General features: G+C 39.5%; 1 protein-coding gene and 1 non-coding gene across 2 annotated transcripts in view; one reads left to right on the top strand and one right to left on the bottom strand.

The window, feature by feature from the left end:
* Positions 1 to 8,880: 8,880 nt before the first annotated feature.
* PRKCI (protein kinase C iota) overlaps positions 8,881 to 17,936 on the bottom strand; it is a 61,309-nt gene continuing 52,253 nt past the window's right edge. Inside the window, exons 16-18 of the mRNA XM_054580477.1 lie at positions 16,307 to 16,396; positions 15,813 to 15,928; positions 8,881 to 11,708 (exon numbers count right to left, since the gene is read on the bottom strand). Coding sequence (XP_054436452.1) covers positions 11,621 to 11,708; positions 15,813 to 15,928; positions 16,307 to 16,396 — 294 coding nt within the window. The 3' untranslated portion in view covers positions 8,881 to 11,620. The remainder of the gene's footprint in view (positions 11,709 to 15,812; positions 15,929 to 16,306; positions 16,397 to 17,936) is intronic.
* LOC129077281 (U6 spliceosomal RNA) lies at positions 12,307 to 12,409 on the top strand. Its single transcript, XR_008529805.1, has one exon. It is a non-coding gene; the product is annotated as a U6 spliceosomal RNA (small nuclear RNA).

Genomic DNA, 17,936 nt, shown 5'->3' with positions numbered 1-17,936 from the left:
GGGGACCATAAGCTCCCATCATCTTACAGGTCTGTTTGTTAAAGCTGTGGAGTCTCCCCTAAGTAATACTTAATGTGGCCAAGGGTTTACCAAGGACCCAAGAGAATTATTATGGAGGCGATGCCCCAGGCCATTGCCTTTATGTGTGTGATATGAATGACCACCCGTGCATATGCATAAGACTGTTTCCATGGTAACACCAGGTCCACTAGTTTGCCTATCTGTCCTTTGTTTGGAACATAGGAAATATTTCCATGGATGTATCGGTATTGCCTGCAGATGGTGTTAGAAATGGCAATCAGGTCCTCACACCTACCCCTGCTTACCCTGCAATACCAAAAGCAATAGTGCAGCGCAGTCCACCTTGGTTTATCATATCTCTTTGCCCCACGTCAGACGGTGCAGAACACAGGAAACTGGGAAGGAGAAATCAGACATGGCTTCTAACAAAACAAAATTAATAGAGGGGGACTTTGTAATGTTGCTCCAGGTTTCTAAAGGAGACAGATGTTCCTGTAGTGCCCAAAGGCCCCAGAATCATGCTAGCAGGGAGAGTATGAATCCTAAGTGCAGACCTGGAGACGTAGCTATAGGATAAACCCTCACAATGCAAGACATCTGAGTTTTTAAAAAGAAATTTAGAAATAAACAAATTAAAATAAAACAAATAAATGAAAAGAAAAGCAGGGAAATTGCAATTCTATCCTCCCCTCCTCCAACCCCAGAAGGTCTGTGTTTCCTTTACCTATTTATTCCAGCAGCAGATACGGGCTGAAGGTACAAATAGCAGTTGCTCATACGCTAAAGGAGTTGGGCAGGGGAGGGTGGGGAGAGAGAAAGGGGGGTTCTGCTATTGTGGCACCCACATAAAGACTCCCACAGGCCTGGGGGTTGAGCCCCTGAAGATGTGTGAGCTTCTAGGGCCAAGGATTCTAAACTAGATGTGCAACGCTTCTCTTTTCATTCGTACCATCCCAACCCTATGAAATCCTATCACAAGTAGGCTGGAGTACAGAACTAATTGCATGTTCTCGGTTCTTGGAAGCTTGGCAGAGCTTCAGAACTAGACCCTCCCCATCGCTGGCCCACAGCAAGCACCTGAACTAACTACAGTGGGCTCAATGCCGAGACAAAGGGCGCAGCGTTGGAATCCTGGTGCTGGGGAAAGCACATGTTCTCTGGGTCTCTGGGTCTTCTCCCCTGAGAAGAACGGACGTCTCCCTCTGTTGGCCAAAGAGAAGAAGCAAAATGTCCTGTTTACTTCTAGAAATCACAGCAAGTCATCCAATCAAGGGCTCCTTTATTGGGGGCGGCGGGGGGGGGGTGGAGAAAGGGGGTTAAGGTCTATAATTCTAGAACAGTATTTCCCAGATTTGCCACCTACCTTAAACTTGACTCTGAGGGGCTTTTGAGCCTTTCTGAGAACCAAATCCACCTTCAAAGTATAAAATGTGCTGCCATTGAGGATTTTCAATGCTGTTCACCTGGTTAAGGGGACAGAGGCAGTATAAGAATTGCCTTTGTCTTCAGGAGAATCTGTAATTCTCCCACCCTAAATTTTTCTTACAAACCAGGTAACTAATAATCAGCTAAAATCAATCTATGCTTTTCAGTCTCTACAATATTTCAGGAGCCTCCTTTCCCTTGCTTTTCACCTATTATGCCTGAGTGACTGAGGCCCTTCTCTAAAAGCTTCCATTTGCATCAGTGCTGGGGAATCCCAGAAAACCCCCAAATGATTCACCTTTCTGACTGTAGCACAGAGTTTCTCTATCCTAGGTCAGCATTCAGTGTGCAGGCGAAGGCTTTTCCCTAGTGCAGTTTTCCAAACTTCATTGAAGCATGAGAATCACCTGCCCTGAGGTGAGGTGGGCACTGAGAACACTGGTTCCTCAGTCCCGACTCTGCTGGAGCAGGGCAAGGGAAACCACAAGCAGGGGGAACTCTGTCTCTCCAAAGTACAGAGCTAATGGTCGTTCAGTCGCCCACGTATTTATTAATTTAATAAATCTCTCTGGAGGGCATATGTGCCAAGCATTGTTCCGGGGCTGGGACAGCAACAGTAAATGGAATTGACAGATCCTCTGTCCTCATGAAACATGCAGATTGGTGGAGGGGACAGATGGTAATAAAATAAACCAGCAAATATATAGTTAGTTATTCATTGTGAGAGATGCCATAAAGAAAACAAAGTGCAATGACAGAATAGTAGAGGGACCCACTAGATAATGTGGCCTTGGGTTGTCCCCTCTGTGAAAGCGACACACACCCCTGAAGGATATAAGATGCCCACCCTGAGAAAGGGGGGCGAGGGGGAGACAGGGGGACAGCATGTGCTGAGGTCCTTAGGTGGAGACAAGTGTGGTAGAAAAAGACTCAGAAGAAACAAAGGACAGGAGTTGGTGTCTGATTGAACGTGGGATCCCTGGTCCACTGAGACACTGAAGTTGTCACAGGTGACAGGCCTCAGGGTGGCGCAGTGAGCCAGGTGCCAACCTTCCTCAAGTGAAATGGAATAAGCTGGAGTATGTTGAATAACAAGGAGGCCAAGCCGCATAACACGAACCCTGAAGAAGATGGGTCTTCGTACTTGGGTGGAAGAGTAATAGGACACAGGGGCATTGAGGAGCTGGGAGGATGGCGAATCCTGTGACCCATCAGGTGAAAGGGCGGCAGAAAAAGCAATGGCCTCAGGGGACAGTCAGAAGGGGAAGAAAAGTGCACTAGGCTGAGAACGTGAGTGTCCATTTACCCAGGAAGGAGGGTCCTAGTGAGCACAGAAGTGTGAAGAGGGAAGAGGGAAGTTGAGTTGGGGAAGGTGAGCACTAAGGACAATGGGAATGAGAGAGCTGCTCGGGCAACCTTACTACGGTCACATCTGGATGGTCACCGCAGGTAGCCAGCATATGGGTGGAACGAACTCCAAGCTGTCTGAAAGAACTAACCTCAGCCGTCACCTAGTGAATTACGGGGGGGCAGCATTGGAATCCTGGTGCTGGGGAAAACATATGTTCTCTGTGGGGGGGCAGTTCGGAAGACATTCTAGCTTCCTGAAAATCAGCAGCATCTTGGGCTTTTTTGGAAGCGAGTCATAGTTAGGTGAGGAGGCCAGCCACAGGTTTATTTCTTTGGGTAGCCTCACACAAATGTTAGACACAGGAGCATCTCTAGTAGGCTACCACGCAGTTCTGAGTGCTTGAAAGAAAGGGATCCTGGGCTGTCCAATGAAAGTGTGTGTTTCACAGGCCTAAGAAATGGGAGGCTCAAACCACGGAAGGATAGAGTGGGGCATCCTAGGAAGGGGCTGGCAGGGTGAAGCAACCCAGACAGGTGGGGAGCAGGGACTAAGCAGGCCCACAGTAGGGCCGTCAAGGAGTTATATTTGCTAACTAACTCCTTGTTAGTTAGCAAAACTGAGTTTGCAGAACAGTGCGTTGGGTGCATGTAATTTCTCAGGAGACTCAGATTTTAGAGCAAACTTTATATAAACTGCCTTGAGAGGCAAGGGACACTGAAGCCATATGCACCTTGCGTTACTTAACTTCCTAAATCTTTTTTTTTTTCATTTGTTGAATGGTGATAACAGTACATATCAATACAGGTTATTATTGGTGCTCAAAATTTAACATCAGACTAGACTGAGATGTTAGTCTTAGGTCACACCTACGAAGAACTCAGCTCAGCAGCTCTGGAGTGGGAGACACTGCCAGGGGATTGTGGGGATTAAATTGTTGGCATTAAATGAGATGTGCAAAATGTTCAGCATATGCCTGGATGTCGGCTATTAAAATCCATAAATGCTACTTCTCTTGGGGTGGACCTAACATTGAGGAGCAACTTTCTTTGGGAAACTTAACTTCCTTCGTCATCACTAAAAATTAAACAGAGGTAAAAATTCCAGGCCTCATAGTTATAAGGTACAAGCTTTCCCCTCTATTTCAAAATACAAAAAGGAACACATAGTTTTAAGGATACTTTGTAAGTGGACAGATTTCATACTTCCTAGTTACAACCAAGTTACAACGTGCAGATTATAAGGTGGCATCAACAACACAACAACTCTAAAACAGTTGATGATGAAAAACCTGTGAAGGAGAAGGTGTGAGGTTTAATGCAACTTACAGCACATTGTACGATCAGTTATTTTGGGCAATGAAGTAAATAAATGCCTTGAGGCATGATGGAAATTAATTTTCATTGGGATGACCAAGAAAATGTCTTTTCTTGCTAAACTGACTTCAACTATTTACCAAAAGTGTTTGTGTAATAGTAATGTGGGTGCTAAAAAATATTAATACTTTTCCTCCCACATTCTAAATTCCTCTAGGCTGGGCTAATAACCAAATTATCAGAGACAGATTAACAGGAGAAAATCAAAGTTCAAAATATGTGCATAGGGAATTCACACAGGCAAGATCATTCCATGAAAATTCCAAAGACAGTGAGGCAACATTGGATATCTGGACAAAGGAGAAAAGTGGGAATGGGGTAATTAGATTTCATAAGTAAGAATGAGCAATTCACAGGTAGTTGAATAAGAATGGAACACACTTGGAGGAAAGTCTTTGCTGGGCAACCCAGAAACAATGGGACACTGGGACTATCTAGCCTAAGCTGCCTGAAACCCTTTTCTTCACCATTCTTAATTCAGACTAGGCTACGGTGGACATCTGAATATCTCCTTCCTGAAGCAGGCTTTCTCATTCTGAATCTTATGGGCAGGATGGAAGGGTGTGTAGGCGGGGTGGGGTGGGGTGGTGTGTGTGTGTGTGTGTGTGTGTGTGTGTGTGTGTGTGTGTGTGTGTGTGTGTGTGTGTGTGTGTGTGTGCGCGCGCGCGCGCGCATTTATTTATTTTCAGAGAGGGAGAAGGGAGGGAGAGGGAGGGAGAGAGGGAAACATTAATGTATGAAGCATCAACAGGTTGCCTCTTACACGCCCCCAACCAGAGACCTGACCTACAACCCAGGCATGTGCCCTGACCAGGAATCGAACAGGCAATGTTTTTTGGGGGAGGACGATGCCTGGCGCACTGAGCCACACCAGTCAGGGCTTTTGTTTCTTGATAAAGAGCTTAAAATCAATATCCCAAGAGGCAGCTTCAGGGTGGCAAAATTTTGGTCCCTTTAGCAACATAGTCAAACTCCTCTGAAATCCATGATTTTAATGAATAATCTGAGTGTCTGCAAACATTCATGGGTTCAGCCTTTGAATGACACTTGTTAATACTATGCAATATTTAACATAGAAAGTCCCACAATTAAAGAATGTGGACAATTTCTTAGATTTCGTTTTATTTGAATTCTTCTGTATTAAAATGATCAACAGCCCTGGTTTTATTTTCAGCTAAAGATATCCTTACTGGATGGAAATGTGCCCAGATAGCATAAAATATGACTACACTCTTGCTTGCCATATCCCCAGTGCAGGGCACATAGTAGGTCCTCATTTGTGTTTTATAAATATGGAAGGTCTGACACCAAGAATGACTAAAGAAGGCAAAGCAATTCTGTAAGATCAAAATACACATGATCAACACTTGTAAATTCATGGAACCTGTTGGTAACCCACCGGTCGTGAACACACCGCCTCCTTCAGAGAACTGTGCTGGCAACTCGGACCTTCATTACAGCAAGACTGGCCCCTGGTGGTGGTGAAGCAGATAGAATCACCGTTCTGACAACTGGATGCACAGCTGTCTCCTCCTATTTCCGTATTTTTCAGACCTCACTTCTTGGGGGGAAATGTTAATTTTTATTTTAATCATTGGACAAATCTCCTACCTAAAGAGATAACATACACACAGATTTTTGTTTTAAACTTAAGCCAACCTTCCTAGGATGAGTTTATTCTTTATGTCACAAAAAATTCCTTATGATAAAACTTTTCTAGCCCTGGCCGGTGTGGCTTGGTTGGTTGGAGTGTCGTCCTGTAACCAAAAGTTTGTGGGTTCGATTCCCAGTCAGGGCATATACTTAAGTTGTGGGTTCAATCCTGGTCCTGGCACCTACGGGAGGCAACCAATCGATGCTTCTCTCTCACACCAATGTTTCTCTCTCTCCCTTCCTCCCTCTCTAAAAGCAATGAAAATACTGTCCTTGGATGAGGAAAAAACAAAAACAAACCTTCTAAATCCTGCAGAAACAGTAGAGTGCTAGATACAGTATAAAGCCTCCAATAAATACATGAATTAAAATTTTAAACTTGAAAGTAAGAATAACTTAACAAAATATCAAGCCTTTGGCACGTACTCAGATTTCCTCATTAAAAGTTTCAAACTGGGTAAACTTGACTCAAACTGTTCAAAATGCACACACCTTTCACAATCCTTAAATTTTAAAATCTGACTTTTAAATTAAAACCTAGAGTCCCTGCAAAAAAAAAATTTGAAAAACACCTGTAAAAGGCCATAAAAAGTGTTAGATGAGGCTCTTGTACTTAACTGTACGATTTTACTCCTAAGTATATTTTGAATAATGTAAAATGTCACCAACAGTCACCCACATCGCAGATAGTTTTTATCATGTAAGTTTTAAATCTGGTTATGTGGCACTACCGCTAGGAACCCAGTTACCTTTTATAGAAAAAAAGAAAGCATCTAATTTTTTCAAGGATTTTGCTAGACTTCCTATAGGCTCTTTTTTACACTTAGAATTTGCTTCTGACTAGCTAAACTTGAATTAAAGCTCTCTGAATTTTAGTAAATCCATCTTTCTAAAGGTATAACTTTCAGATAGCCCGTGAAAGGTCATACTAAACAGGCACTTAATTCTTAGATACTTGTAATTTCATTTTCTTCCATAAAACATTAAACATAATAATTGGAGTAAACGAACACTGTTATGCCCTGGCTGGTGTCGCTCAGTGGACTGAGCACTGGCCTGCAATCTGAAAGGCTGCCGGTTCGATTCCCAGTCAGGGCACATGCTGGGGTCGTGGGCCAGGTCCACAGATGGGAGTGTGAGAGAGGCAACAGATCACTGTTTCTCTCTCACATCATGTTTCTCTCCCTTTCTCCCTCCTTTCTCTTCTAAAAGTAAATAAATAAAATCTTTAATAATATAAAAAGTAGACACAACAGACCCTTAAAAAAAAGAAGACACTGCTATGCCTATAAATTGGCACAAATTGCTACATGAAGGCAGAGTGTACTGCCACATTTCACATCCAAAAATCACTCTCAAATTCTGAGCTACATTCATTTTATTTACAAAGTCCAGAGATGGATTGTACAAAATTAATCTAAACAGAAGCATTGGACAATTTCTCTCTCCATTCCCATGTAAAATCCATATTCCTGAGCTCAGAAGCCAAAAATAACATACATATATGTAACATACAGGCATCTAAGATTTTATTCTTATTGAATATATGAATTCTGAAAGTTTTGTGTAACCTACTATAAACCGGAAAAATGTCTAGCATGGATTGATTACACATGTCAAGTAAAACTCACAAGTTTTATTGATGAAGCTGATAAACTATCACGACCACATAATGTATATCTTACTGTATTTGGCTTTTATCACTGTTGTGAAGATGAATGTCTCCCTCAGTTGTTTTTCATCTCAAATGTCAAGGGTAGAGGTCCTGTCTTTTTATTAGCCTTATTTAGCACCATGGATAGTAAATTCCAAGTACATTCTGGAATGATAAGCTGAATACAAACTACTGAGACTCTCTGGGATATTGCTTTATACACTTAACTAATCCCCGAAGTCCTAGACCAGAGAAGGGTAAATCTATAAAGGCAGCCATCAAAGGCACCAAATGGCTCACTGTTGGGTGTTATCCAGAAACCAAGCCGTTGAATTTTAAAGATGGACCACTGGATTTACCTTTCAGGGAGGAACTGGTTGGTTGCCCCAGTGACTAAATGCCTAATGAATCATTTCCCTAAAGCTTCAACCTCCTCTTTGGACTGATTTTAGGTTTTGACTAACTCAAAGAAAACAGCCAAATTCATGATTTGTTACAGGGGATAGGCTGGACAGTACTTTAATAAATACTGCCTTTCACTCCATATTGAGTTAAGAGTTAAACTTAGGATAAAATTACAGACACAGGAGATCAGTCTCTGGTGGTTTTATTGCACAGGCCCTACCTCTCTGACAAGTAAGTAAATTAAAAAAGTAAAGGCACTTAAGATGTTCTTCTTCTTGGGAAGGGTAAGAAACATTGTTACTCTAGAGTAGTCAATGTGGACACCAGGATCACACTTATTCATATATGGACACTAAGCTACAACTGAGAAGTTCTAGAACTTTACAATAGATCACTGTAGAACATAATTTGGGAGTAACCTGTCCTGTTCTCATTCTGTTCAAATTTCCTTCAGTCTAAAAGCTAGTTAAAACACTCTATGTTCAGCTGATTTTTTTTTTTTTTTACTAATTTGTTTTCCAATGGAAGAGATGAATAGGTGGGTAAGTTTAAACATATACTGATTATTTTACAAGTCAGTATCTAAAATACGGCATCAGTACTACCAGAATGCCGTTTAAAAAAAAAAAAAAATTTGCCCGGGATAATGTGGCTCAGTGGATTGAGCGCCAGCCTGTGAATGGAAATGTCACTGGTTCTAGACAGGGCACAAGCCTGGGTTGTTGGGCCAGGTCTCCTGTTCAGGGCATGCGAGAGGCAACCAATTGATGTATCTATGGCACATCAATGTTTCTCTCCCTTTCTCCATCCCTTTCCCCTGTCTAAAAATAAACAAAATCTATAAAAAAAAGTTTTTATTCTTCCTCTATTACAGTTGTCCCTATTTTTCCCCCTTCGCCCTCCTTCCCCTGCCCCCCACAGTCAGTCCCCACACTGTCATTCATGTCCATGGGCCATTCATACATGTTCTTGGACTAGTTCCTTCCCCTTCTTTCCGCCATTATTCCCCCTCCCCCAGGTCGCTGTCAGTCTGCTCCCGGTTTCCCTGCCTATGGTTCCATTGTGCTCGTTAGTTTATTTTTGTTCATTAGGTTCCTCTTACAGGTGAGATATGGCATTTGTCTCTCATTGACTGGCTTACAAAAAAATTCAAAACTTTTAAATTCTCATTTTTCTTTTGGAATAAATTTTGATATACCTTAAATAATTTTTGGTATATTACATAATTAAAAATGTTCCAATCTTAATGGGTATTAAACATTTTATTTAAAGACTTTAAAGTAAAAAAAAAAAGGGTACACAAATAAAAGACTACATTATGATGACCAAGGCAGTGTTCTACATGACAAAGGTGAAAACAAATTTTAAAAAGTGAATGTATAAAGCAAAATACCTGATAGCCAATTCAGGCTTCATACACATAAAATGATCTGACCACGTGCTTATACAAAATAAATTTTTTCTCAGAACACCAAAATTCCAACCATTCTGTCAACTGCTTTTTTTCCCCTGGTGAGTATTTTCAGACAACTTCTATATAATATAAAAAGAATGGTCATGGCACTTAAACAGAACACAATTAAAACATTTGTAATGCAATTCTGTATAAAATATACACAGTAAAGCTTATTAGTTTTTTAAAAAAGATTTAAAAACAAAAGACCGCCCTGAACAATAGTTAAAACCTCATCACAGAAAATTGTGCATCATTTGCAACATTACTGATAGAAAACTGATGGATTTTTTTTTTTTTGAGAAGACATCTAACTTGAAAAAGTTATTCATTCAAAATGTATTTAAAATAGTAGATAAAATAGTAACTCACTGCCTACCCTTTCTCAGAGTATTTTATTATGAATACTCTTTCTAATATTTAACTACAGGACAAAATAAAAGAGTAACTCAAAGTTTTCTCAAAATGTGGTTCAAAGACCCAGCAGAAATCTAAGGTAGGCCCCGTAATGTGCTTTTACATAAACTTATTCCACATTCTAAAATTTTAGAACTAATGCCCTAGGGAAACAGTACCACTTAAAAGCAAGATCATAAACATATTTCTCACATAAGATGTCAGACTGTTCCATAAGTTTATGATTTGAGTGAATACTGCTTTTTGTTTTAAAACAAGTTTTAGGTATTAAGAAAAACATACATACGTCTTAAATAAACAGGTGGATGTATATAAACATTTTTCCTTTGAGGTGTTCATTGCTTTCAGACTTAATTAAAGGAAAGAGTACATGGTCAGTAACTTTGGAAAAATTACATTTCTAATGAAAAAGAAGATATTTTATTAAATGCCTACAGATTTTCAATCGTTCTAAGTTGAAGACTCAATAGCTTTCCCCAAAATTAAGTGTGGGCAATTATAAGTAATTTAGATGATTATGTTTACTTTTTAAATCCCTTTTCATAAAAAAAATATTTAAAACAACAGAAGGATGTTATCTCTGGCATCCTTTTAAATAATGCATTGCTAAACACTAATATTAATAAAACACAATCTGAAGAACTCTGCCCTTGAAATGTATTCTACTCCGTATTACATGTGTTACCTACTTAACAAAAACTCACTTAAGAGTTGAAAATGGGATGTCTGTGAGTGTATGTGTGTGTCAACATTTATTCATTTCATTATTTTTCATGGATTTCACTGAAGACTCCATAAGCAGGGTACAAGAGTACGGATAATGTGCGTTGGGGTAAGAAATAGGCATGTTTAATACAGTATTTGGAAGATAAATTCTTTTCCTGTATACTAAATTATAAGGAAAAATAGTATACATTCTGTCTCCACTGGGTGAATGGAATGCTTTTACAAGTTTAGTAATAAGTGCCTCCTTATTTAATCATTCACAAAAAGCAACCGTGAGATTTACTCTCCAATAAGAAATAAATATTACCATTGCACTTTTTTGTATCTATTTTAAATTTCTATTTTTTCCTTTCTATATACTGAGACATTTCCCATTCAACTGCATCCTGTATCCTTTGAACTACATTTGCTTAAAATTCTGGTTAAAGGGACAAGCTCATAAGATAATCCCTTAATATATTAAATCACTTGTATCAGTTTTTCAAAAATACTTAATGATTTGGAATCTGATTCTTAATAAAATGTACCTATCTTTTTCCCCCAAGAAGAACGTGTGTTCCCCAATTCTAAGCAAGCAATACCTTTTATTACCAATCAATTCAATAACAGTTGCCTTAAAAATCAGTGATTATCCAAGGCAATAGAAAATTTATAGCTGAATTCTTAAACAAAAAGAATTCAGAAACTAATAGGTAATATAATAAGTTGCTATATTTTGAATTACCCTTTTACTCCAAAATTAAAGACTTAAATGACTTAACAAAGAACGACAAAAATCATGGGAGGCTTACGATGTAACACATAACACCTAATCATAATACATCTGCCTTAATGCAACAGATACTCTTTTTAAAAGCAGTGGTGAGTAGTACCTTCAAATGAAAAAGACAACTTTGTCATCAGTAGACTGCTAGATTGCCAGTATAACTAAATTTTGATGTGATTGTCTGGAAACTAGTCTCAATTGCTTTTCAAAGTTAAACTTAGATGTGATAACTGACTCTTACAGTCAACAATACAAGATATTGAGTGCTTTTTTTGTAGGTGGCAAATATCAAATGGTTCATTATATCCAGGCCTGTAATGAGTTTTCCATGCATCAAATGGCAACACAAGCAATATGCATAGCTGAGAAATGAGGATCAGACGCATTCTTCTGCAGACATCAAAAGAGGATTGATGTACTCAAAACCTTCAAATTCAGACTGATCAATCTTCCTCACAATATCACTGTTGGAACAAAAATAAATTCATTTTCATGATCAACATTTCTTTAACTTTTTATTTAAGTGGTAAAATAAGATTAAGAAACAAAAATTAAGGTTAATTTATATAAATTATGGAAAAAAGTTTTACAATTCTAGTTAATCTTAACTGTTGATCTGAACAGCATTCATAATTACAGGCAAACATCCAGGTCTGAATTAGTATTCAATTTAGTAGTCACCTCAATAGCCAGATAGAACATATGGTGACGAGAGGCCCAGAAGAAGTTAACTAAAAGGAAAGGGCAAAAGGAACAAGCACACTGAGAGACGTGGAACAAGGGGAGAACACCCCAGACAGGAGTGGGTCACAGGGAGGGGAGAGGTTGACATTCTATTACACCAGGCTTCTAGTTAATATATAAGATTGAGTAGTAGTATCAAATATTTTCATACTTCAATGTATATATCATACTGCAAAGCACAAAGTTATACAGGATATGGTCCTGTCCTTCAAGGAGGGGAGGTACCTATACAACAGAAAGCTATAAGAGAAAGCAGAATCTGCTAAGTTACGGGACAAGCTAAGTCCTCTTATAACCACAGTTCTAAAGAAAAGGGTGGTGCGCGCTTAGCATGTATACTACAATTGGAAGGATCCAGAGAAGATTACCACAGCCCCTGTGCAAGTATGACACGCAGGTTTGTGAAGTGTCTCCTATTTTTTGAGAAGTCAGATTGGCAGTTACAGAATCATCATGGGGGTGTGGAGTAGAGCCTGGAAAGCATGGTCAATAGCATTGTGACAACTCTGTATGGCGCTGGCTGGGCGCTGGAAATGTCAGGGGGATCACCTGGTAGAGTACGTGACTGTCTAGCCACTGTGCTATATGCCTGAAATTTGATATTCAACGATTTTGAATATAAACGGTATTTAAAAAATTTTAAAAATTTTCAAAACAAGATTCAAGGAAGCAAAACAAAACACAACACGACCTCTAGTTGGAGAAATCAAAAAAGCAGCATTCAATTCACAAACATGTACTGAATGAAATTGTGAAAGATTAGGCTAGGTCTGGGGAAATGCAAGTAATTTATTAGAGCTGGAGCACAGGAATAGAAAGGTATTAAAGTGGCAGATAATCCTAGTAGGAAGGTATTGAGCTAGCTCAAAGAATCCAGTGATGTTTACACTATGGAGTTTCACCTTGATCCATCAAAGACTGGGTTGCATTTGAGATAGCTCTGAAAGATGGGAAAGATTTCAGTAGATAAAAATTCAGTAGGAACATAGAGTAAACGGCATGAGCAAAGTTTAATAGCATGCTATCAGGGAATGGTGAGTAACTGGGACTGATCAGAGCACAGCACAGTGAGAGACAGATACAGGGTCAGGCTGGAGCAGAAGGCAGGAGGCCTTAAATGCCAGCAAAGACAATAGATTTTATTTGCTGGGCAATGCAGGAGTTGCTAAAGGTTTGTGATTTAAGGATTTAAAGAAATGGAGTGGTACTTTGTGGGTGTACAGAGTGGGTTGCAAAGCAAAGGTGTCCAATAAAGAGGATGGCATAATATTCCAGGTATGATTTGAAAGAAGTTTGAACTGGGCTTACGGTAATGAAAAGGGAAAAAAAAGGATCTGATGCAAATGATGAAGTAAAAGAAAGACAGACATGGACTTGGCAGCTCAAGGTATTACAGTTTAGTTGTTTGTTTGTTTTTTTGTTTTAAAGAAAAGGAAAAGTTAATAATCACTGATATTCTGAATCTGAATGCAGGAATGCATGGTGGTACAACAAGCAGAAAAAGGTAAAAAAAACCCCAAGAAATTCATTGAGAACAACAGAAAAACAGACCATTGCATCAATTTCAGCCTCCATGTGTTTGAAGTACATGTCTGATAAGCTAAGGGAGATGTTAAACAAGTGAATGGAAATGCAGCTCAGGACAGACATCAGGGCAGGGGCTAGGTGCTTTAGAAACCATGACTCCTTTATTCCTTTTTAAAAAATATACTGATTGATTTTAAGGAGAGAGAGGCAGGGAGGGAGGGGAAAGAAGGAGGGACGGATTGAGAGAGAGAGAGAGAGAGAGAGAAACATCAATTTGTTGTTCCATTTATTTATGCATCATTGGTCGATTCTTGTACGTGCCCTGACTGGGGATCAAACCCTCAACCTTGGTGTGTTGGGGCAACCCTCTAACCAACTGAGCTATCTAGCCAGGGCTCATTTATTTTTCACAGCAACCCTGTGAGGTAGGCAATACAGGACGAAACAGGCTCAGAGAAGTTATGCAGTTCACACCCAGATTACTCAGCTGGTAAAAGGTGGCATCTGGATTCAAATTCCTATCTTTTAATTAAACCCAATGTTCTTTCTAAAACATGATGCTGTCTGAAATGATGATGTGGGTACATATTTCTCTTCTCTAGTAGACAGTAAGTCTTTTGCAAGATCGGCCTATGTCTTGATCATCTTCGGATGTCTAGTGCTTAGCATAGTGCCTTTTGCTCAGTAATTGTCAGACAGGTTAGCTGGCGCTCATTTTTCATAGCTGGTATCCATGCTACGGGGCTGGCTGAAATCTCCAAGGTACAAAATGCATATAGCAAAGGGAAGGTTGTCATGAACAGAACTGTGGAGCATCCTACCCTCAAGGGGACCGGGAAAAAAAGATGACAAGTGTTCATAAAGATGCTGTAGAGCCAGGGTGGGTAGTGCCAACAAAGCAAGGCCACGAGTGTCCAATGTTTATAGACATCAGGGGAGATGTCTATAAATGCCTTAAAATTTAGAAATTAATAAGTTAATTCAACCTTCAGGAGCAGGTTAAATTGTAAGAGTTTGTTAAAGTGTTGGCAATGAGGAAGTGCAACACAATCAATGTTAACTACTCTGAAGGCATTGGATAGAGATACTGCTTGTTTTTCTTTTATTATGATCATCTATGAGCTGTCTTTGAAAAAGCCTGCAGATGAAAAGAAAATGAGAAAAAAAATGTGGTGGTTCAGAGAAGAGCTAAGATTCAGAAGAAAAAATTAGGCTATCTGAGCATATGCATAAGCAGAGGGCAAGAAACTGGAAAAAAAAATTAAAGAAGGTAGAGAAGTAGAGGCAAATGACAAAATAAAATCCCGGAGGAACACAAAAGAACAGGTCTAGGAAAACAGGAGAGCACCTCTTGCAAAAGAGGGGTATCTTTCCGAGAATAGGGAATAAGAAAAAGGTTGAGAAGAGTTTCAGAGCAATCCTGAGATGCGAGGTGGCCTAATGACAGGTGAGTGGGGAGCAAGTCCACGCCAGGGAGGTCTCAGTCCTTGGGGTCAAGTTAAGGCAAGGTTAAAGCATTAAGAGTAATGAAGGAAGGGGTAGGAATGAAGGCTTCTAAAATGCACAGATAATTTAGAAGAGCTGCTATGAAGAATGGGCTAAGAATTAACCAGATGTAAATGACCTCCCAGCTGTAAGGGCCTCCTTGAGAGGGGAGAATGAACCTGTAATGACAGGTAAGTGATCAAAACATCCCCAAATTATTCTAAACCACATTTTTAAAAAGATTTAACATAAACACAAAAAGTACGTCAGACCATTGCTGGCTGGACTTGATAAGCTGAGTAATCTTTTTAAAAAGCAATTTGGCAATATATATCAAGAATTTTAAAATTGCACGCCCTTTGACCTAGTTCCCTTTCCAGGATTCTATCTTAAGGTAATACTCGAAGATGGTCATCGCCAAATGGAAAACAATGCAGCACAGTAGAAAGAGCACAGGCCTTAGTCATTCAGATTAGGGTCTGAATCCTGGCTCTGCCACCTGATGGGTTGTGTAACTTTGCTTAACCTCTCTGAGCCCGGTTTCCTCATCTGCAAAATGATGCTGATGATCATGATGATGATGATAACTAGGTTTACAAGGTTGCTGTGAGAATTAGAGATAATGCATGTAAATCAAAGTAGAAAATGGCAACTACTGTCATAATTTATAGTGATATAATAGATTCAAATACCCAGTAACAAAGTGGTTAGATAAATTATAGTATAATCTAATGATAAAACATTGTATATAGCTACTAAAAATGGGACTTTCAAAGAACTTGATAAATATTTTAGTCTACAGAATTACTTACTCATCATCTGGAGTGAGCTGGACAGGTTCATTAGTAAACTGGGAATCAAAGTTGTCCAAACCAAATTCCCCAGAAATATTTGGTTTAAAGGGAGGTACCACTTGCTTTTGCTCCATCTAGAAAGACATATTGGATGAAAGTTTAAGCCTGCATTCTTGGATAAAGTCCACAACTACATTTCTCTTCTGTCTTCAGATGTTTCCATCTTATTAAAGTGAGTCCCTATGCAAGCAAGGTTTTAAAATATGCACAATGATGGAAATAATTTACAAATCTGAACATTGATGCAGGTATCAATTAATATTACAACTCGTTCCATTAAATTAATAATCTAGGCTTTTACTGTTTTAAAAGCTTTTCAAAAAGCACATTAGAGAGCGGTTTTAAGCAATTTAGGCTGTGATACACTAGTTTTTCAAATTTCTATCAAGGTAATAAAATTTGGCCCAATATACCATGAAACCTAATAGAGAAAACAATCATAATTTACATACCATATCCCAATCGACATTTCTGAAAAACGGGTGTCCCTGAATATCAGCAAAACCTGTCTGAGGATGACAACCCAATCGTTCCTTTGGGTCCTATAGTGGAAAAAAATGTTTTAAAAAAATGGGTGAGTATCATGCTGTAGAACACATCATCTTTGTGACCTATGTTTTGTGTCTATTATATGATACCTTTATGTCTGAAATCAAAATGATCTACCTTTCATTTCTAGAAGGTACAACACTAGATTCAAATGAGCATCTGAAGCTTGTGACCAGATTTCCTCATGGCTCTTTCTCCAGCTAGCATGCAATTAAAGCGGGGCCAAGCCACCACTCTTTGCTAAAGAAAACCGGGAGGAAAAAGAGAGCAGCAGAATCATGGGAGCAGCACCCAGCTATTTCTTCAGCATGGGTTACAGTAATAGTCAAAATCTGCAAACCCCTTAACTTTACATGTTTGTTCTTAGCTCAGTTTAGAAGCCCTATGCCCAATTACAGTAACAATCCATAATTTGTGTGCCATAATGACACAACCATGGTCTGAATCACTGGACTGAGAAGGGGCCTCCACTTGGCTTATCCATTACAGTAAAATGAGAACATGTTCCCATTTCCCCCCCAATATAAGGCATTTTATGTTGTGTATAAACCCCTTTCACCTTCATTTCTCACTGTGTGAAAGCTTAGGTTTCCCATTTAAATCTTTCCTCATTTAAAATAAGCTTCAATTTCTTTTATTAAAATTCATCATTATCTTATCTATCTTAGATGGTAAATGCACATTCATCTACATTCTAACCTACCATTTATTTAAAATAAACTTTGCCCAGATCACTGTGATACAATAAGTATTTATTTGGTCTTTGTCTCAGGTTCCTGCAAAGCTTCTAAAACCCTTGTAATTTCCCGAGAGACAGGAGTATCTTTTCTTATTCATAGCAAGTCCCTTTCAATCATTCCTGAGTTTATGCTAATAAGGTGACTCTGGGTGGGCCTCTAGATTGCTTCAGGGCGGGGTCTCACTGCCTGGGGAACCAACCACATAAGTAAAGGGTTGGGCCTTTCAGCCCAAATTTCAGAGGGGCTAGAAATTTGAGTTCAGTCACCAATGACCAATAATTTAATCAAGCGTGCTTATGTAATGGAACCTCCATAAAAATCTCCCTACTGTGGGGGTCTCAGAGCCTCTGTGTGCCAGGAGGGCGGCGACTCCACCTGCACAGGAACGGAAGCTCCTGTGCTCAGGACCCTTCTGGACTTCATCCTATGTACCTCTTCATCTGATTGTTTGTTTTCTTTATAATATACCAATGATAGTAAGTAAATGTTTTCCTGAGTTTTGTGAGCCATTCTAGCAAATTATTGAACCTGAAGTGTGTGGGGGAGGAGGAATCCCCAATTTTAAAGCCAAGTCAGACAGAAGTGTGGGTACCCAATACTTGTGACAGGCATCTGAAATAGGATAGTCTTTTTTACATTTTAATCTTTACCTGAAGATGTTTATTGATTTGAGAGGCAGAGGGAGGGGGAGGAGAGGGAGAGAGAGAGAGACAGAGAGAGACAGAGAGAGAGAGAGAGAGAGAGAGAGAGAGAGAGAGAGAGAGAGAGAAACATTGACGGGTTGCCTCTCATA

Source organism: Pteronotus mesoamericanus, unplaced genomic scaffold (assembly GCF_021234165.1).
Source record: "Pteronotus mesoamericanus isolate MK-2021 breed Mesoamerican mustached bat unplaced genomic scaffold, CSHL_Meso_final contig_116, whole genome shotgun sequence".
Lineage (NCBI taxonomy): Eukaryota > Metazoa > Chordata > Mammalia > Chiroptera > Mormoopidae > Pteronotus > Pteronotus mesoamericanus.
Note: the sequence above shows the minus strand (reverse complement) of the source record. Positions and strands in the feature narration are given on the sequence as shown.